The sequence below is a fragment of the Dermacentor andersoni genome, chromosome 4 (assembly GCF_023375885.2).
Source record: "Dermacentor andersoni chromosome 4, qqDerAnde1_hic_scaffold, whole genome shotgun sequence".
Lineage (NCBI taxonomy): Eukaryota > Metazoa > Arthropoda > Arachnida > Ixodida > Ixodidae > Dermacentor > Dermacentor andersoni.
The window spans coordinates 94,459,376-94,480,668 of record NC_092817.1 but is presented as its reverse complement, the minus strand read 5'-3'; the positions used below and the strand labels follow the sequence as shown (position 1 = coordinate 94,480,668).

The window sequence follows — 21,293 nt, the reverse complement described above, 5'->3', positions numbered from 1 at the left end:
TATCGCGTGCGCAGTTCCAATAGAAAGTGTGGTATCGTTGTTAACTTCTTAATCGGCATATACCTGGAATGTGTGCCTCAGGCTGTCGACGTAGCGTTTCTCAAGGTTGGCCCGCCAGCGTTCGTAGTCGGCTTGCATCTCCTTGCAGGAGGGCAGCGACACCTTTTTGTTGATGAGCTGCGCGAACCAGCGGCTCTGCGCCTCCTGGGCGGGGAACACGCCCCCGAGTAGCTGTAGCAGCCCGATGAAGGCCAGCGTGGGGTGCGGCAGATGCGGCGGGAACACGTACTTGTACAGGCACACCTTGTTGTTTTCCGTCTTGTGAATATCTTGGTCCAGGAACGGGAACGTCGCCTGCATTTTGAAGTGCGAGCCAGATAGAATGAAGTAATACGGCACGCTTGCCAAAGCGAAAAAAAAAATAAACAGGGCGAATCGGAATGCGTTCGCACAATGTCACGATGTCATTATTGTTGGTGTTTACATGAACGCGAAATGCATCGGTGCCGAAAAATCGAAACGGTAGGTTTAATTGAAGGTCGCCCTGGGTCTTGGTCACTAAGTGAATGTCACGCAGTTTTTCTAGAGCGCAGTATTAATGCAAACGTGAATGATGCGTTGTAGGAAGACGCATCGCTTTAACGCGCCAGCCGGAGGAAGTTTTAACGGGTTAAGACACCTCTGTAGCAAATTAATCCAAACGGCTAGTGTATATATATATAGTCATTAAGGCGACGTCTGGTGTTGGCTGTCCTTTGATCGAGCGCCGCTCACGCAAGAAAGGCGCGGCCTCGTTTCGCGCACCATTGTGCGATTGTTCATGCGCTACATGCAAACGGTTGCACATCGCATTAGGGTGATGCACGAGGAAATGCGACGCGCTACTGTCGCATTCATTAAATGCGGCTATTACTTCGAGCGGGTTGGTAGGCAGCGCCAACCCTTATAGAATCGGCAACTCCATGTGAGGGCGCGCATGCAGCGAGACAGATCAGACAGGGGTGATATATATATATATATATATATATATATATATATATATATATATATATATATATATATATATATATATATATGCAGGAAGGCCCGAGTTTGACAAAGTTCGGTATCTCCGCGAGCTCTGCTTGGCGACCCTCGGATGAGTGAGCTGATGGTATCGAGACATAAAATTTAACCTTCGGCGCGCCTCCAGTTTCATTGGCTTATCTCCAGATTCACTTTGGGTTAACATATCCCCTGGTTAGCACATCACCTTTTTCAGCCTCATGGGCGGCTGAAAAAGAAGTCACGTGTTCGCATCATCAGTGCCTTCTTTCTTGTTTATCTTTCCGCCCAGTGCACTACCTGTGCAAGTAAGTTATCGAAAAAAAATGTTATCTTTTAATATATACGAAAAAATAAGAAAGGGTTGGCGTGTGAATGAGCGCCAGTCTGCATTGTTCGCATTCGACGGTGTGCAGAGACACACAGTGCCTGAAAGAGGAGACGCGCCCCAGAAAGGCGTGCCAAATGGAGTGCGCCGAATGTGTAGATAACGGGACATTCGTGGTATTGCGACATTGCGTTGATAACGCTTGCGCGTAACATTTCCTCGTCTTGTGTGTTTGAAACGAGGAAGCGGCGCTTGCGCAGGGAGCGCTCGTATTGACGTACATACGCGGCTTTATCTTGACATTTTATTGTCTGCCGCTTTCGCGCGCTGTGCGCTATCTTTGTTCACCGACTGCCGCCGAACAGTCTCAGGCGAGTGAGAAACTCGGGGCATCCTCCACGGCACCTCAGGTCATTCACTGCGTAGTGTAGCGCGCGATAATTGTAGCGAGCGTAGTGCACGCGTAGCGACAAGGGACGCCTTTCCTGGACGTCACGGCGAATTGTGAAGCTTTAAAATGCTGTGTTGGCGGGCAGCTGTCATGAACAGAAATCTAGCGAAATAAAATTGGAGGAGCGGCGGTATATAGCGTTACAGTTTGGTAGCGGGTGCACGAAGAAAGGTGCTTTCTTGTGATGCTTTTGTGGAAATATAAAATTTCTCTGCTTTCGCATCCACGTGCTCCCAGTGAAACCTGGCAAAACATGCCAAATTAGTGGGCGAGGGCTTAAACCGTGCTGGCTCAATGGCACTCAAGTCAAGGTACAGCTATTCGTCCATTTTTAAGAAAGCTTGACAGAATTTATAGTATCTATATACGAATCTTATCACCTGCTCGGAACCCAATAGATTTTCAATTGTGTGTTATTCATAACACATAGAAATGCTACCGACACTAGTAGATAGAAAGTGTAAAGACGTGGCCTAATAGACTTCCTGTGAAGGCTTATGGATTATAGGCACTCTAAATACATTCTCTGTAGACAGTATCTAGATGATAGCTAAGTGCCTACGGGCTTTCTGACAGTTGTAAATTCAAAGTTTCGTCCGGGGTCTGGGTGTATCTTTCCGTGTCTTCATAACCACAAGCTTGCACATTGCCGTTGCTTCTAAACTCACCAGGTACCCCGTGGCTAGTATGACGACGTCCAACTTCTGCTCGTACCCTTCCTCGTCCTTGAAGATGACGCCCGTCTCGGTGAACTCCTCGACGTCGCCTTTGATGACTATGCGTCCGCTGAGGATGCCGTTGGGCAGCGCATCATTGATGGTCGGGTGCTGGTTGCGCCAGCGGTGCTTGGGCTTGAGCCGGTACAGCTTGTGACTGAACGCCTCGTTCGAGTACGTCTCGTACATGAGATTTACGAGCCACTCGGGCGCGTACTTGTTGAACAGGTTCACCGTGCGACGGTTCAGGAACGAGTCGGCCGGAATGCCCCAGAGGCCCACGCGCCGAATCACCCAGCAGCCACGGCGCGTGCTCAGGTACACCTGCGGATTCACCCGAATTGCACGTGTGGGCAACGACATAGATGCGGAGGGCAGGAGGCAAACAAAAGCACCGCAGGTTATTCGCAGGTAGTTCCGGTCAACTACCACGCACGCGGGGATGGGAAAATGGGGCACGCGTAGACATAGGAAAACAAAATGGAAGCCGAAAGAGCGCACGTGGCGCATTGCAGCGCGTTCGTGTCCTTCAGCGCAGACGCCTGTCGTGACCGGTGTCCCAGAACCACTACTTCTGATACTATACAGAGCTTTCTCGTACAAATAAATTACTGGCGTTTGCGTAGGTGTACATAAGATTACCGGAAAACGTGTTCGGCAACAGCACTGCTGGTTGCTACATCTTTTGACAATGTGATCAGACGTAAACGGAGGAGCGCCCTGGTGTGGCGCGACTCTTCAAGGTTGTCTAAAAAGTTAAGGAAAGAAAGGATACCTAGGATGTTTGCTTCGTTACCAGCTAAACGTGGTTTGCAGTCAACTTCAGTTTTAACGCTGAGCATGTTCTGTTCACATTTGGCAAGAAGAGTGTTTGGCACTATACCAACATAAAGTGTATTAATGCGTGACACTATACTACACAACGTGTAGGACGCGTGCACTTAGCATGCCCCGCTTTGCGTGTAGCGCGAGTTTATCCATCATAATTCATATCAGTCAGAATGTGGGGGGGGGGGAGGGGGAGGCGCTCAGATGGCCCGATTACATTATTTCACTTGAAGGTCTTCTTCGATGTGTCTTAAGTGAAGCGACTATCGAGCTCTCCGCCAAACCTTTTCAGCGCAAGGGCACAGGTCCACGGCGACGTCTGCACCCGAGTTTCCGACGCCGATGATGAGGATCTTCTTGTCGCGAAACCCGTCGGGTATCTTGTAGTCGTGCGTGTGCAGAACCTGGCCCTTGAACTTTTCCAGGCCCTTGAAGGTCGGCACGTGGGGGATCACGTGGTGGCCCGAGCAGATCATCACGCCGTCAAACGTCTCCGTCCGAGGAGGTTGGCCTTTTGTCCTTTGGGACGGGCAGGAAATTGAAGAAATAAGAAAGATATAGCGATATATTTAGCGAATAATTAAACCTCTGATACAGAGGCGTCGCTCATAATACTCGATCGCTACGATTTCAATACTTATAGGGAAAGTAAAGACCGTCGAAAAGAAAAAAAGGATAAGCCACAATGAAAGGGTTTCAGATGCAGAGATACACAAAATACTCATAACAACAAGTGCAGGCTGTCAATCTAGAACGTTTTGGGACTTTACTGCTGACGCCGCTTCCAGGCACGACGTGCCCATGCACGTCACGGTAGAGCAAGCGCGAACATGTTGATGGCCGAATTTTAAGGGAAGGAGGACGGCAGGCAACGCTTTACGGTGAAAACCGTATCGTGTTTAGTAGCGCGCCCTTCACTCATGAACATTTAAGATGACGCAAGCCTGCCACACTGCCCAACGAAAAAGAGGAAATCAAAAAAAGAAGAAAGGCGACGACGGGCGCCTATAGCAGCTCATGATGCTACTTTACTCGCACCAGAAAAGTACTAAAGGACTCTGCTCGCACCTAACCACGGACAATAGTGTCCTGACTTCTGCGTAATACGGCGATATTCTGGCGCTTAGTTTAGTTGAGATAAAACGCTTTTATTTTCCAGTGGCGGAGTTTCCTAAAGGTTGAGTCACAGTTTAACGAAAATATCTAGAAATATAGGGAATGGCATTAGAAACAAAATAATCCACCTGAAGCCTTACAAAAATATATGTAATTCGGTAAGGCAAATTGAGAAGCATTGAGTGAATAGTTACAAAACCTTAAAATTTACATTCAAATAAATAAATGGCGTCTACACGCAGCTCCGAACGTGGGAGAGGTCGGACATTTTTTGCTGACCGTTCTCTCTCCCCATGTGCGGCTGCGTTACATTCTGAGTGTGGTGTAAAACCTTACCGCAGCTCTAGGGAAAAGAATGTTCATTCAACTAACTTTTTCTTTGGTTTAAAGTTTGCCCCATTTCGAGCGCGCGGTATTGCTCATCTTTGTTCTTTCAGCTTTCTCCGAACGGTCTTTCAGCTTTGGGTCGCTTGATTACTGGCCACAGCGATACTTCTGTCAGAATGAGTGACAGCTGTGCGCGTACAGTCGGATTATCTACGTCGACGCTTTACCTGTACGTGACGTCCCAGCGGCCGGTCTCGTCGTAGTCCTGACTCTTCGCGACTCGCGTCACCTCGGTGTTGTAGCGGATGTGCTTGGTGACGCCGAAGTGGTTCGCGTACAGCTCGAAGTAGCGCACCAGGCTCGAGTGGTGCATGTAGTTGGCGAACTCGCGCGGCGGCGGGAAGTCGCTGAAGCTGCTCATCTCCTTGCACGTGTTGATGATGGTGGCCTTCATGAGGGATGGCACGCCGTACTCGGGCACCTCGCGGTACCGCCACAGCCCCCCGAGGGCGTCCGTCTGCTCGAACACCACGGGCTCCAGGTCCTCCTCGAGGCACGACTTGGCGGCCGCCATGCCAGCCGAGCCGCCGCCCACGATGGCGATGCGCTTGCGGCCCCGGTCGCCAAGACCCATGGTCACCTGGTCCCTGCGTACACGAGGGAAGGCAGCGGTGAACACCCTAGGCGCGCGTACGTGCGCATTCGTTTTGAAAAAAAAAAAAAAAAAAGCAGTGGATGTCGTTTCTTTCATTTTGGGATTTAACGTCGCGAGAGCTGAGGGGTATTCCTTGTTGGGCTAGTTAGCGAAGAGAGGGGCACAATATGGCACGCAGGCACAGCGTACAGACGAGACGGGGGCCTGTCTGTCTTTACCCTATCGAAGCTAGACACCCATAAGCCCCATGTCCAGTAATGTATATGAAAATACGGATTTTTAGATATACGAGACTTGCCCCATATATGGGAACATACGGGACATTTTTATGAGGATCGTATGGGGATTATATCCGACATGTCCCATGTGATATATTTGAACATACGTTTTTTTTGTTTTTTAGTATGGAAGCCCCATAAGTCCGTATGGGGATGTGGGATATGCTCTACATGGGAGAATGCACGCTTTTATATGGTACCTCCATTTGTTCACATGAGATTACCGAATACGGGTCTTTTTGGCAGTACTTCTCTATGTATATGGGTCAGTTCGCGTTCCTCTTCTAATGGACTATGAGGGGCGCTGTAGTAGAGAGCTGCGGAATAATTTTGGCCATATGGGATTTTTTAACGTGCACTCAAAGCACGGTACACAAGCGGTTTCGCACTCCAATTTCTTTTCTTTTTTTCAGTTTCCGGATGGGATTCGGGTAGTTTTGTCAAGCAATTTCTTTCGCAAGGTATGTACACAGCTAGACTCTCCTTAAAGGCTTTGGAAAGACTTCGAAACGCATACTACCGCTGAAAGAGACATGCATTTCCTCAATCGTTGGTCACGTTGATCACTCAAGGGACTTAACGGGAATTTCTCTAGCATGACCGCTTGCGACATCCTTGTCCTGAGACGAGTGGCTAAAGCGCATAGTTCGATACCCACAGCGCTGAGACGCGGCCGAACGGTGCCCAGTCACAGTCTCGCGTTTATAGCAATGAATCAGAGTGTTCGCAACACATTTGACGCAAGGGGCGACAACCACAGGCATAGGTTAATTACAATAAACACGAGTACGCCACCGTGCAGACCCGACTCAATGCAGTAAGAATGGTGACATGAACGGCAGAATTGTAATATCAGCGTTGACAGCCGTGCTCTCCAGCATTTGTCTTCTGTTAAGCTGAAGATGAGTGAATTGCGTCCATAGACAGACCTTTTTACAGGCCAGTCGATGGGACTTGAGCCATAGCTAACGCGAGACTTGATACAATGCTAGTTGGAGAACTAGAACAATAGTTGAGTGCGTGTGTTTACAACCGTCTAAAAGAACGGTCATTATAGGTTATGATCCACAAAAAAAGTGCCATAGCGTAAAGTATTATCGACAAAGGGACAAGCTTTGTGCGGCGCGTCCCATCAAGATTGTAATATTATAGAATATAATTAAATAGCAAATACTTGGTGAGTTTGAAAACTCCTGCGTCTGGGCCTTAATTATGACGTGTACCTCCTTTGAGTTCCGCTGGATTCGATGTTGCGTCGAGTCGATGACTTGGCTGGGGAGTGCAGACCTCATTGGGGTAAGAAGGTATTAGCAAGTTATGAAAACTTACAGTTGCTGGCAGTCAGAACATGTCGCAAGTATACGCAGTATTCTTCCAGCAGCCAGAAGCCTGGAGCCCAGTAATAGTCTATATCGTAACCGTACCTTGAGCGCTCTACTGCTGACACAAAAAAGAAAAAAAAAAGGGACGGAAAAAAAAGGAAAAGAAAAAGAATGAAAAATGTTGCGGTCATGGCTGACGAGAAATCCGTAACGGGTATAACCAATCCAGTCAGTTCTACTCTTACTCCAAAGTGAACGCATGGCCATCGGAGCTGCATCGGAGGTTTCTCTGCAGCTGCCAGGTGAGATACGATCACGAGGCAAAGCAAATGTGGCGTCCACGGTCAACCAGGTGAACAGCTCTATATCTCTCTCCTTCTGTTTTTCTTTTACGCACGTTATGTAAGCTTAAGGACGAGGGCGGGCTAAAAAGTAAAGGTGCGGCCTTGAATTGGCAGATATTGCTGCTCAGACAATATACCCCCCCCCCCCCCCTCTTCTTTTATTTTGTCGGTTACCCAACTGGGTGTACAGTTTTCTAGCTGGTAGGTGCCTTATCAATTCACCGGCCCGATAAGATCTACCTGTGCGCCTGAACTGGTCTGCACACCCCTGGCATGCACGTCGACGTCGCGTGTAAACGAGTAAACAACCTGCCCCGCGGGTGAGACGATATAAGGCGCCGAGTGGCTGCGCCTTCTCGCGCCAGGCAAGCTCGGCTTGCGGCAGCGGTGGATGCCCGGCGAGCAATGGTGAGCGACACACATACGGTGCTTAGGCAATATCGCAACCACGGGTGGCTCCCGCGGCATTGGACTAATTTGCGACCGCCTATCAGGAGTGAAGAAACTCGAATAAACGGTCGTTCCTGCATGCAGTGCATTCTTGACACGGTTCGTGCCTGCGTTCTTGCTCGAGAGGTTGAGCAACACCGTCAGGTCTTGCTGGTTGCCCAGATGTGATAAGGTGCATATACACTACATACCGCTGTAGCATTCGCGGTGAGCGACCCCTCTCCGCTCGGAAATAAGTTGGCCAATACCCATGTGCAAGCGTTTCGGAAGAGCGCTGCGACATCGTATAGAGTCCCCAGCAACGTGGTCGACTGCGTGACGACAAAATGGTATTCCGGTCGCGAAACACCGGCAACTCGCGGCTTCAGCTTTTGGGCTATAGAAGCAAGGCACACATGTGAGCTATGGATGGGGACATGTTATGGCGGAGGAACAGCGGCAAGAATCAGAAAATGGGAAGACAAAGTAAAGACACGTCCTGTGCGTCACATCTACCGCTGCCGGAGAAAGTCAGTAAATGACGCCGGTTTTCTAGCCGGGCTAACGTAACCCGTCGTATTACAGTCGCCAACTTGTCTTACTTGAACTGTGTAAGGGGAACAATAGGGCTGGAATTTATTTTCCAACCATTCAATAACAAAGTGGCACTCCACCCTACCACGTATATAAATTCCCTAATGACGAGACCAACTCCCCACGATCATCCAAATGCTTTAACCCCTTAGTTTGCCCGTACTAACACATGTTAATACCTTTTTTTTTCACTCGCACCATTGATGACTGGAATTGCTTGGCTTTGTGGCAGTCGTAGTCACACTTTTGGGCCTGTTGTGATCACGTCTGTTGTTATTTTCTTTTTTGCTTTGTCTGGACCCTCGTGTCCACAGTATGTATAAATGAAGAAATCACCGCCCACACACTCCGTAAAGATGTTTAACCAGCGAAGGTGAAACTTGCAGCCCCGATGGTTATCACTGAGTTAATACCGACGATTCATTAAACGACGGCTTAGTGGGCAGCCGGATCCTATGTGCAGTTGCTGCTTGCGCTCGGCTGCACGAGTCTGTTCTTGTGCCCGGGCTGCAGCATCGGCACAGCGTAGACGAGCTTGTTCCTGGTTCTGCTCGCGGCGTCGCTGATCGAAAGCTGCCTGCTCTTCAGGAGTACGTATGACGCGTGGCCTACCCATATCGGAGCCGCAGAGAAACTGCTGCGAGTGCGCTCGGCTGCGACGGAGAGCAACGACGTCAACACTGGCGTAGCTAATCACGCGCCTCTCTTCCTTCTTACTTTCGCGCAGGCGCATGGGGCTGCGCCGGAGGAGTTTTCGGCGTACAGGCTACAGACGGACGGACAGACGAATCGGCTAGAAATATACAGCTACGCTGTAATAAATAAATAAATAAATAAATAAATAAATAAATAAATAAATTCAGCGGCGATTTAACGGTAAATGCGAGAGAAATGGGTTAGGTAATACGTCGCACCTCTTTGAAGTCCTGGATGGATCCATGGTTTAAACTGCGTTCACCACAACGCAAGGTGTTCTTCAGGAGCTGTATTTATGTATCACACTGCCTCCTAAGCTCTTCCATTCCCTCTCTACCTCTGCCACGTGACCGGCTTCCCACAGTTCACACACGTATACTTTCTTTCCGCTTTGACACTCCTAATAAATAAATAAATAAATAAATAAATAAATAAATAGGGCTCCAATCCACGCTGTGGCCAGCGAAGCTGTGGTATCATCTGATCCGACAGACCAATGTGACGTAACCTTGAATTGAGTCCTGCCGAGCTTGAGCACGACGCCGTTGTGCATATTGGCCTTGCTGTTCCTGACGCCGCTCATTGTGTTCACGCTGCTCTTAAGGGGCGTCTTAAGTGTGCGTGGCTTGGTTTCGGCAAGAACCGCTGCGTCCTGCCTAGCCTGAGTACGATGCCGGTTCGCATATTGACGTAGCTGTTTCCGTCGCCGCTCATCATGTTCAGGCTTCTCATCAGGAGTACGAACCATGTGTGGCTTTTCCATAGCGCTATCAGAACATAAATGAAATAGTTGCTAGGCAGGTTCTTCTTTTACATATGAAAGTGTACTTACGTCACTCCTTCTCACAGTTGCCGCTTCCCGGCTAAACTGCAGCTTATGCTACCGTAATTTTTACCGGAAAATGCTTGCAGGGAGAGCTATGCGCGAAGGCGAGCTTTCTCGTTCTTTTTATTTCTTTTCCTCACATGGCCGGCGTCGCCGCTGCCGCGGATGCGTCGGATGCGCACAGGCGAGCGCCATTTGGTGGTGCTGCAAGGAACCAAGTGGCGCATGCGGCACGCGCCATCCACTGTGATTGGTTGAGTTTCTGGGTGCGGAGACGAAGAAATCCCGGCATACAGCTTCGCTGTACAAACGCAAGTCGAACAACGACGACGGATATGGAAGGTACACTAAAGGCGGCTGATTGACCTTTTCCACCAGCGGTTGAACCTTTTCCTTCTTGAAAGTTCATTGATTTGCATATATTTATTACTTCGTGCATACGAACCTGCTGGCTCTGTAGTCTGCACTGCCAATGTGTAGACTTCGGCGACCTTGCCAGCTGTTTTGGGAAGGTGATGGGGCAGATGGTACTAACTCTAGAGTAGTACCTGGAGCATAACGGGATATGCCTTGATACTATGACCGGCTTTCGGCGTGGACGGTCCTCGAGAAGATAATGTGATTGGCCTTATCTCGTCTGCAAAGCACCACAAAAGCCTGAAGAGATTATCTGCTGCGATGTTCTTGGATGCGAAAGGCGCATACGACAATGCATCGCAAGAACCTATTCTGGATGCCTAGGGGAACATTGAATTGGGGGGTCGTGTCTACCAATGGACTTACAGTTATTTGAAGGACTGAACCTTCTTTGTACAAACAGAAGATAGTACAACAACGCACCAATGTACTTGTAGCGGTCCTGAGCCCCACTCTCTTTAACCTTGCGCTTATCGACATTGATATACTTTCGCGGTCCGTGCATCTGTCAATATACGCAGACGACATCTGTATCTGGGCATAAGGGGTGACGTATCTAAACGTACGTGCCATGCAGGCTTCAGAGAGCAGCTACACTGACGTCAAACTACCTTCAAGGACGGGGACTATAGAGCTGTCATCTGAGAAGTGCTCGCTGGCTGCCTTCGCATGCAAGGCGATGGGCCCATACGTCATTGAAATCAATGGACAGGCTATTAGTTATGAGAAGACCCACCGCTTTCTGGGAGTAATAATAGACCGCGACCTGTCCTGGACTCCTCATATTGCCCACATAAGAAAGAAGCTCTCCATGATCACTCACGTGCTAAGATTTCTTGCGGGAAGGTCGTGAGGTGCATCTGTACGAGCGATGCTTCAACATTATACTGTAGTTTTCCTCGGGTTTATGCGCTACAGCTTACCTGTGCCGGGCAGGGCCCGAAGAATAAACGTACACGCCCTCCATTCCAATCGTACACTCAAACGTACACTCCAGTCGATTCAAGCTCAAGCACGGAGAGTATGCCTTGGCCTTCCGAGATGTGCATCTTCAGCAGCGACTGCCGTCATCGTGCGTGCTCACCCAATCACAACATATATTTGCGTTGACGCCTTAAGAATGCACATTAGGCGTTTCGCCCGGATTCCATCACACCACTTCGCCTCACTTCCTGCTTCTAGGCTACACTTTGCATTCAGCGGTATTGCTTCGCATCGTTCAGTGTTTTTCTCGAATTTTACACCTGCAGCAAGACCACCATTTATGTTTTGGTGCCTACGTCACCTGGAAGCCCTCCTAACCATTCCTGGAATCCAAAAGAAAACACAATCGTCATTCTTAGCCCTACAACAAGCCAAACTGCTGCTCCTGCATGAGAAACACAACGGACGCCTTCACATTTACACGGATGGTTCAGTTTCTTCTGCAAGCTCAACAGGAGCAGTGGTTATTCCCGCAAAGTACGTCACCATAAAATCCAAGGCATCACATCCGCCCTCCGTGCTGCTTAGAATTCGTAATTGAAGAACCGTCACAGACATGGTCAATCTTCTCCGACTTCATGGCTGCTCTCCAGTGCATTATGTCGCCATTTCATCATGGAACGAATGAACAATAAGTTGCTAACATAAGATTTCTTCATCACCACGCCATGAGAGAGAGAGAGAGAGAGAACAACTTTAGTGAAAATGCCTGCAGAGTCGGTTAGGCTCCCTCCACGCAGGGAGGACAAGCTTTTACCGCGACGCGGCCACTACGTCAGTCTCGTGCATTGTGCTCCTCGAGGTCTTGGTTCCTCGCTACCACCACGCAATAGAGAGAGAAAAAAAACACAACATAGCTTATTAAGGGATACCGGACCATTGTGGTATGTACTGAAACGACCGTGCAGATGAGGCTGCCCGATCTGCTCATGACCGCCTCCACTACAGTGTAGCTACACCGTTATCCAGAACAGACGCAGCTACATGGCTTCGTTGGCTCGCACGTGAACTTACACTTTCACAATTGAACTCAACGGAATTTACCAAGGCTCGTCTCCACAACTCGGATCCGTATCTACGGCTATGTGTTCCGTCAGGACTATCTAGAGCTTAGGAGATTCTTCTGTGCCGCTTATGGCTTGGCGTGGCCTTCACGAATGCTTGCTCATTCCGGATCGGAATGGCCAACAGCCCCACATGCGATAACTGTAGGTGTGAGGAAACAATCGTCCACCTTCTCTGTGAGTGCCACCGCTTCAATGCGCCCAGGAGAGAACTTTCAAGTGCTAGATAGTCTTGACAAACGTTCTTTGTCGGAGGAAAATGTCCTGGGACACTGACCGAGACCGTCCTCAGTACAGAAGGCTTTAAAAGCGTTGTTGCGCTTCTTGCGGATAACTAGTCTTAAATACAGATTTTAAGCAGTGCCGTATTCTCGTTTTCTTTTTTCCCTTTCTTTTTTGCTCTTCTTCCAATTTTTTGTAACATCTTTTGCCTATTATCTCTTATTCTGCTTATCTCCTTTCCCCAGCACAGGGTAGCCGGCCAGTCTGAGAGCTGGCTAACTGTAGCAGAACTGATAGTTGGGCGAGTTGGTACGAATTCATAGTGAAATATTTAGCGCTGGTGTGTCCCCCTTCACTGTGTCCTTGTCAATTGTGCGCGCTAAATATTTCACTATCACTTCCCTGTCTTTCCGTCTAATCCTGATTCCGTCAGCTAACTTGCGCAAAATGTGTACTCCCCGAGCACTCATGATGTGGTCGCTTGATCTTTACAGTCCACGATTTTCGCGGCCGTATCCGTAATCAGATTTTGGGAGACGCCACTATATGCGTAGCCTTGCCCCAGAAAGCTGATGCCGTCGACGCCAAATGCGTCTATCTAGGTCAGTGGCGCAGAATTTTGTTGTTGTTGCTGCTGAGAGAGGCTTATTTGCACGGATGCGTGGGATTATGAGTGACTGTTTGCCTGATAACTGTCGTAAAGCATAGGTTGTAGTGCGTGCTTGTCACACTAAATAACCATTCAGACAATCATAATCAATCAGAGAAAACTGCAAAACTAAGTGCAAGCGGACACGAAACTGCATCTGTATAAGTAAAACCGCACACGTGAATGTTGCCGTATATAACGCTGCTAAGAGAACTTATCTGCCAATATTAACTACGTTGTATCTTTTTATTGAAGCCAATCACGTGGTCAGGTCTCATGTCTTGTTTTTTTTTGTTTGCTTAACATTACCTTATCTGTTTTTCTTACCGTTCAAGCGAACTCCACGAGCTTAGTCTGTTTTAAAAGAGTTGATGTGTACTTTTGCTTTCATTAACTCTTAACAAGATTTAGCCGTTTCCGAATGAGGCGTTTCAGATACGCTGGCATAATACCAAGAGTTTGGTTCGGCGACGCGATTCTATACTTGCCTATAATAACCGGTAAAGAAGAACCGCCGTGATGGCGTAGTGGCTTTCGTGTTGCGCTGCTAAGGCTCGAGCGCGGGATCGCATCCCGACCGCGGCGGTCGCATTTCGACGGGGATGAGATGCGAAAACGCACGTGTGGCGTGAGTGGGATGCGCGTAAAAAAAAAAAAAAAAGAAAGAAAAAAAAAGCCAAGTGGTCGAAATTAATCCGGAGTCCCCCACTACAGCCTGCGTCATAACTTAAATTATGCAAATTAATTAACCTGTAAAAGTCCCACAAGCATTACTTATTCCTGTCGCACAAGCCCGCTGGCGCGATTCAACGATAATGAAGTCATTTGGCGCCGCGTGTCACTTTTTTTTTTGCTCGTATCTTTTAAAGTGAAACTTTCTTTGCCCCTTATAAGGTGCTTGGCGCTCGTCGTCGGGTTCTCGCAGGATATATTTATGGATATAGATAGACAACATGGGTCAGTGGATGTGCGCTACTGGGTGTGATTCCATTTTCGGCCAATCTCCCACTGTGACACAGGACGCGGGAAGCCCTGAATGTATTTAGATATGACGCGTACTCCTCTTTGTATGCACCCACCATCAACATTCTTTCCTCGACCAGCACCATACATATCGCCTTCCTCCTCGTTACTCAGACAGAGCCGTCGAGGCATTCCAGTGGCCTTGGCGTTGTGCTGCTGAGCAAGATGTAGCGGGTTCAATTCCGGCCGCGGCTGATGCAAAAAAAGAAATAATAAAAAGAAAGGCATGCTTGTGTACTTAGATTTAGGTGTACGTTAGAGAAGCCCACATGGTAAAAAGTAATCCGCAGTCTCCCACTACGGCGTGCCTCACAATCATATTGGGATTTCAGCACATGAAGCCACAGAATTTAATTTTTATTACAGCAAAGCTGTCAAGGGTTAGTTCTCCCAGGATCGTGTCCGTGTGTCGACAGAAAACCACCGTCATCACCACCAGGCAATAACATGCAGGAAGATGCGGATTCAGAGTAAGAATCGGAAGACCAGTGGGAGGCTCTTCTGGTGACGCAAGACCCTTACAGCCAGCTACGGTTGGTGAACAGGGCTCGGGCAGCGGCAGCGAGCCATGGCTACCTGGACTGAGGGGGCCACCCACCTTCGGGCTCAAGAAGCCTGGTCTAGCAGTAAAGTTTATTTCTCTCTCTTCTCATCCGGAGTCCGCGTCACGCGCTACCTGCGTTTGTGCCTTCGAATACGAGCCGCCGTGACTGATGCGGACCTACTAGAATAAAATTACGTGGGCTGATCCCGAAGATCCGGAAGAGCCGTCGGCGGTTGAAGTTCGCCCTTTAGGGGCCCCGTACACAGCTTCGCTGGTCATCCTTCTTCACAGAGTGGAAGGACACTTTATTTTCCATGATTGCGTTGGATCTGCATGTTTTCTTTTGACATATTATTTCTATTTCACACACACACACACACACACACACACGCACGCACACACACAAACACGCACACACGCACGCACGCACAAAGAGAGCGAGAGAGAGAGAGAGAGAGAGAGAGAGAGAGAGAGAGTAAGTACACCTATTCCAGAAAGACGGCTACTTGGCCTGAGCGCGGAGAGAGTAAGCAAGCGTGTTGAGTACGTCGCGCTACGGAGGCCTCGCATGTGAAGCGCCGCTGTGAGAGAGTGATCTTTTTGTATCTTTTTGGACAACTCCAGCCTTCGTGTGCGGCTATACTTTCGGCTGGACACTGCTTTCACCTGGTTTCCTCCGGTCGGTATAACTCCACATGCTACACAAGTGATTGTAACGTCATTTTGCTAGCCCGTCCTCTGTGGGATGACGAAACTCTCTCGCGCTTTAACAACTACCACTCGATGTATAGCTCTGTGTAGAGCAATCTCGAAGGTGGTGAGAAGAGGGGGGCGAGTTGAGTATTGTGTATTCTTGTAAAGCCTCGACTCGACATTGTTCTCGTTATATCTTCAAGGAAGAACGGGAGGAAGAAGCGATAGAGACAAAAAGGGTATATGAAACGCAGGAAGAGTAACTAGGACTAAGCCCGGTTGTCTAACCTGCACTGGGGGAAGGGGGGAGAAAAATTAAGAGATGAAGAAAATTCCTAAGTCGTGAAAGATCTTAAATAGGAGGAAGACGGAAATGTGGTCCCCGATTTAGCTGGTCCGACTGGTCATATTGCACCCTATTTTTGCCTTTTTACATATTTCTTTTTACAGCGCAGTTGTTAAGGGATACTTTCTCCACTATCGTGTCCGCGTGTATAAAAAATCCCGAAGATAGTGCAATGGCGGGCCGATTCGCGGCGTAGGTGACGCAGACGTGAAACACTTCCTATACGCGAGCCGATCCCAAAGATAGTGCAATACCTGACCGACCCGCGGCAGAGGTGAAGCAGGCGTTAAGCACTCCCCATACGTGCCTACTTAAATTTTTGTGGTCGAAGCGAGCGCATCGTACACGTTATTATTAGTTTTAAACGCGAGTAGCGGTATGAGCTCTTTGTCGCAGAGAATCCGGTGGGGGAATCTTCCGATTCGTTCGTGAGCGAAAGTTTCCGCGTATATATACGTATGTGTACATGACAGTGCAGCTTATCAATCTCGACAACTCGGCCTTTCGACGCAGCACAATATGGAAGTACCCTGTGTCTCGTCGCCTTTCGGGTGAAAGAAGCGACCAGAGAAACGCCTATATAATTTACCTAGCCGAGTTAACGGCCGCCTGCGCACGTGAGATTCTCGAACTACGAGGTCAGAACCGTTTAGAAATCATTCTATATTCTATATATTCCAATATATATCATTATATATTCTATGTATTAAACCAAGGAAGTCTTTAAGCATGTAAGATTCTCTTAGCTGAAATTCTCCGCCATAAGATAGCCTAACAGCCTGCAGGGTTATCTGACTGAGCCTTGTGTGCTCGGTTGTCGTAGTCAGAAGCTCGAATCCTCGAGATTTTTTTTTTTTAATTCTGAATGTGGTAATCTGGAATTCATCATATCCAGTACTCAAACATCTCCAGGCTTGGAGTGGCGCCTGACATCGGCTATAACGCCGAGAACCAGTGGGGCTGTACTAATCGAATTGAGAGAGAGAGAGAGAGAGAGAGAGAGAGAGAGAGAGAGAGAGAGAGAGAGAGAGAGAAGTGGTTCTTGTGGGGAAGGAGGAAAGGCTAGCCCTATCTTCTGCAACCCATGTGGGAGCACGGCTCAGCGCAATTAGGAAGCTCCACTATGCTTCAACAAAGTCACCCCCTCACCAGAACAGGAATTGGCCTCCCTGACGCAGTATTCGGCCACTAACTCTCTCATGACTCCTACATTTACCCTATAGCTTTAGTTCCCAGCAGCTTCGGAGCACCTGACCAAGGCGGCAGTCAGACCTGTAACGCAGCAGAGGCTGCTAAGAATCTCAGGACCCGGAGAGGCCGCCAATGGAAACTGACTATTGCAACCTTTAACACCCGAACTCTTTCGGGTGAGGCTAACTTAGCAGGACTCTTTGAGGAACTATCAGACATTGTTTGGGATATCACTGGCCTTAGGGCCGATTTACGCTCGAGCCGCCTATCGCCGCAAGCCGCACCGCACGCGTGCGGTCCCGCGAAAGATTGCACGTATCAAACACTTGTGCACTAATTTCGGTTTACAATGTGTAATGTATACACTGTGCGCACAGTGTAAATGGTAATTTGTGCACAAGTGCTGGATACGTGCAATTTTTCGCGCGACCGCAAGTGTGCGGTGCGGCTTGCGGCGATGGGCGGCTCGAGCGTAAATCGGCCCTTAGTGAAGTTATAAGAACTGGTGACGCCTATACAGTGCTGACTAACGGCCACGTCCACTGCTATACAGAACTTCCAGAGAGGAACTTATACGGGGTCGGATTCCTAATACATAAGTACATAGCGGGCAACATTGACGAATTCTACAGCACTAATAAGAGGGTAGCAGTAGTATGAATAAAGCTTAATAAGAGGCATAGAATAAAGGCGGTACAAGCCTATGCGCTCCAACCTCGAGTCATGATGATGATGAAGTAGACAAGTTTTATGAAGACGTGGAATTAGCCATGAGAAAAGCGCAAACTCAGCATACTGTAGTAATGGGCGATTTCAATGCAAAAGTGTGGAAAAAGCAGGCCGGTGAACAAACAATTAGCAACTGCGGCGTCGGCTCTAGAAACACTAGAGAAGAGATGTGGGTAGAATTCGCGGAAAGGAATAAGCTACGAATAATGAACACCTTCTTCAGAAAGCGTAGCAACAAAAAGTGCACCTGGAAAAGCCCTAATGGTCAAACAAGGAAATACATCGATTTCATACTTTCTGCCAATTCCAGCATAGTAAATATCTGTAATTCCAGCATAGCAAATATATCTGTAATCCAGCACCTACCACTGCTTAGGACCTTCGCGCAGTTCGTAAACGGTCGCTTAAATTTGCTGGACAAGCTTAATTCAGACTGTAAGGTGTGCTGCTATTACTAGCCAAAACTATTTTATTCATGGGCGGAAACATCATCCATCGAACCAAGTAGTCACGCACTATAGCCTGCAGCGAACAGTTTGAACGCTTGTGAAAGTATAACAGCACAACTCCTATATTCCGTAGCACAACGGTACCCATGCACGCTGTTACGATTGTCGCGTATGTTTCATTTCTCCTAAACCGCAGCTTAGAACTAAAGGATAATATTGCAATAAGCTCACATTAGTGAATGGAACATTCGGAAATACGCAATTGATCTCCGAGGCTGATTGTAGGCTCAAATACATGCGCGCACACATCGCGCTGCGTGCTCCGTCCGCCTCTATGCCAGCAGAAAGTACGGCCATACCGACTTAAGACACTTCAGTGCGTCTCACAGAACCGTTTAGCGCGTAGAAGACGCATGTCATGCTAAATAGACCACGCGAGCGCGAAAACAAGCACCAGAAACTATCGCCGAACGTATCCTGCCATGCAAAACGGAGAGCTCGCCCAGGCCAGCTTGCCAACTGCCCATAGATGTCACCAATGTGTAGCAATATGGTGGCGCCCATGAAAAAAACGGTGTATATCTGTCGTCACAATCAGTGCTTCGCATTTCGGCCCGAATTGTTCACATTTCTATAATAAAAAATAAATATATGAATAAATAGAACCTGAAATTTGCAGATGCCGAATCTATTTCTCGCGTTGGTACAAATGAACAATAAAATCTGTATAAAATACGCTCGCGAGAAAAGGGCACACATCGCGTACAATAGCTGCCGGCAAATGACCTGCAAATCATCGCCCTCACATTTCTTTTTATACCCTCAAATCAATTGGTATCACTTGACCGCGGATTCGACGGGATTATCTAGCGGTATCCGGCGAGGGGAGACAGAATCGGCCTTGGAAATACACCTGCGACTCGTTCACCTCTGTTCTGTAATCGCTTTAGTGTAAGTCTGGTTTGCCGCGGACTCGCAGGCTATCGACAGTCGCAACACCCTGAAGAAGAAATAAATGGGACGCTTTGAGCCGAGCGGGCCGATTCAAAGGCGTTTTAGGCGTTGTGCGTCACGTACGCCTATCGAATTCGACAAGGACAACGGCACGGCGAGGAGTATGCATTCGGTCGACGACGTCGAGGCGAGCGCTGAAGACATCGTTCAACTGCGCAACCGTACAAAAAGATGGAGCTCGTTTTGTGTTTGCATGGCTTTCGAGACCGTTGTTTGAGGGAGCAATTCAAACATGTGACTTTAGAAGAGGCTGCGAAGAGAAAGGGAAATAGGACAGACAAATAGCCAAGGGGATGTGGGTGAGGAGGAGAGTTGGTTCACGGAACTCGGCACAAATTGGATTTTCCCATGCACTTGCGATCGACGGAATTAGGGCGTTCGGCAAAGAAGGTGCTGCGAGGTTCATCGACACACACACACACACACACACACACACACACACACACACACACACACACACACACACACACACACACACACACACACACACACACACACACACACACACACACACACACGCGCGCGCGCGCGCGCGCGCGCGCGCCCTGGAAAATGACATTATGACCAACGCCTTATAATTTCATCATCATCATCATCATCATCATCCAAGCTAGCGGAAGTTTAACTGAGCAACCTGGCGTCTCTAAAAGTCACCGTGCTGCTTTGGGACGTTTGACTAAATGAATGAATCAATCGATCAACCACGACTTAACCTAACCCCGCTTTTACGGCACAACTTCGGCGAGCAAAGCGCAAGTCAGAAGGGCAAAATTCGGCGTCGTATATACCGGCCAGGCACTGTGGCACACTGACCCGGGTGGAGCGCAGCGAGCGTATGTAGGACGCCGGCCGCTCGCCGTCGTCGTGCTGCTGCCGCTGTACTGCGCGCTGTTCCGAATTCGCTTTCGTTGTGACGTGCGCGCATTTTCCCACTTCACCCTGTGTGCGCGGGTGCCGTGCCCTCACTCCCCTGCCCTCCGCACTCGCAGCGTTGGCAACGCCTAATTGGACCGAATGCGTTTCGCAATGACGGACGGGTGTCGGTGGCGCCACAGGTCGTCTCGGTTGACGGGCTTCGGCTGCGGTGCGCGCCTTCCGCGCTGAGATTCCCTGTGCCGCGATGCGGCAGACAAGCCACTGGTCATTTTTCATCGTCCTCTCTTTGACTGCACGGGTCACCGCCGTCGGCGGGGAAAAAAAAATTGAGGAGCCATTCCACTCTGTGAAGGTAGATGACCAACGAGGCTGTAGCACATCACGCAGGGTTAGGGTACAACAAGGGTGCATGTATTTATCTTCATCATTTGGTAACGGTAGTGGGGATAGCTTTGTGATTACTGTGACATACACTGATTGGTTTGGTTAAAACCATAGACAGAATCTCGGCCAAAGTTAAATTTATACACGACCGTTGTTGAGTAGTTGAGTGAATCGGTGTGGCACTTCAAACCGAACTATGTATATGTAAACCATTCTTGCCTGGTTTTGAAATGTCCACATTGAAATCTCCAAGGATGATCACAGAGGTAATGTCATCACGGCTAACCCATGCAAAGTGCGTGGTCACAAACTTCTCGATATCACACCTGGGTGTGACTGGAGATACACACATAGTGGATATCACAATTCCGTATTTCGTTTGCACGGCATAGACATCCTCGCAGTCGGTAGCATTGTACTCTTGCGAGTTAAGGGTGCATAAGGGTGTATGGTTGTGTATACATTTTGTCGTTAGCATTGCATTAGTGTTTTCGTCGTAGAAAAAAAAATAAGAACCTTGTTTAGTGCTTTTGAAATCCTGGCATGCACGCAGTCAAAATCACCAGTTGCAATTATCTGTCATCTATAGCCATATGCAATTATGACTTTCTGAACAGCTTTGAACTTTCCCGCAAGTCTCGATCAATGCCACGCAATCTTGCGTTGTATAAATCTCTTTGAGGTGAAAAAATCCGAGGACACCTAAGCACTTCTTACGAGTCGTGAGTGAGTGCGACAGCATTATTGTCCACTT

General features: G+C 48.6%; 1 protein-coding gene across 2 annotated transcripts in view; it reads right to left on the bottom strand.

Annotated features, from left to right (window-relative positions):
* Positions 1-21,293, bottom strand: part of LOC126536498 (flavin-containing monooxygenase 5-like) — a 54,145-nt gene that overhangs the window by 2,213 nt on the left and 30,639 nt on the right. For both annotated transcript variants that reach the window (XM_050183490.2, XM_050183487.3), the window contains exons 2-5: positions 5,038-5,457; positions 3,652-3,886; positions 2,492-2,863; positions 64-354 (exon numbers count right to left, since the gene is read on the bottom strand). In XM_050183490.2, coding sequence (XP_050039447.1) covers positions 64-354; positions 2,492-2,863; positions 3,652-3,886; positions 5,038-5,457 — 1,318 coding nt within the window. The remainder of the gene's footprint in view (positions 1-63; positions 355-2,491; positions 2,864-3,651; positions 3,887-5,037; positions 5,458-21,293) is intronic.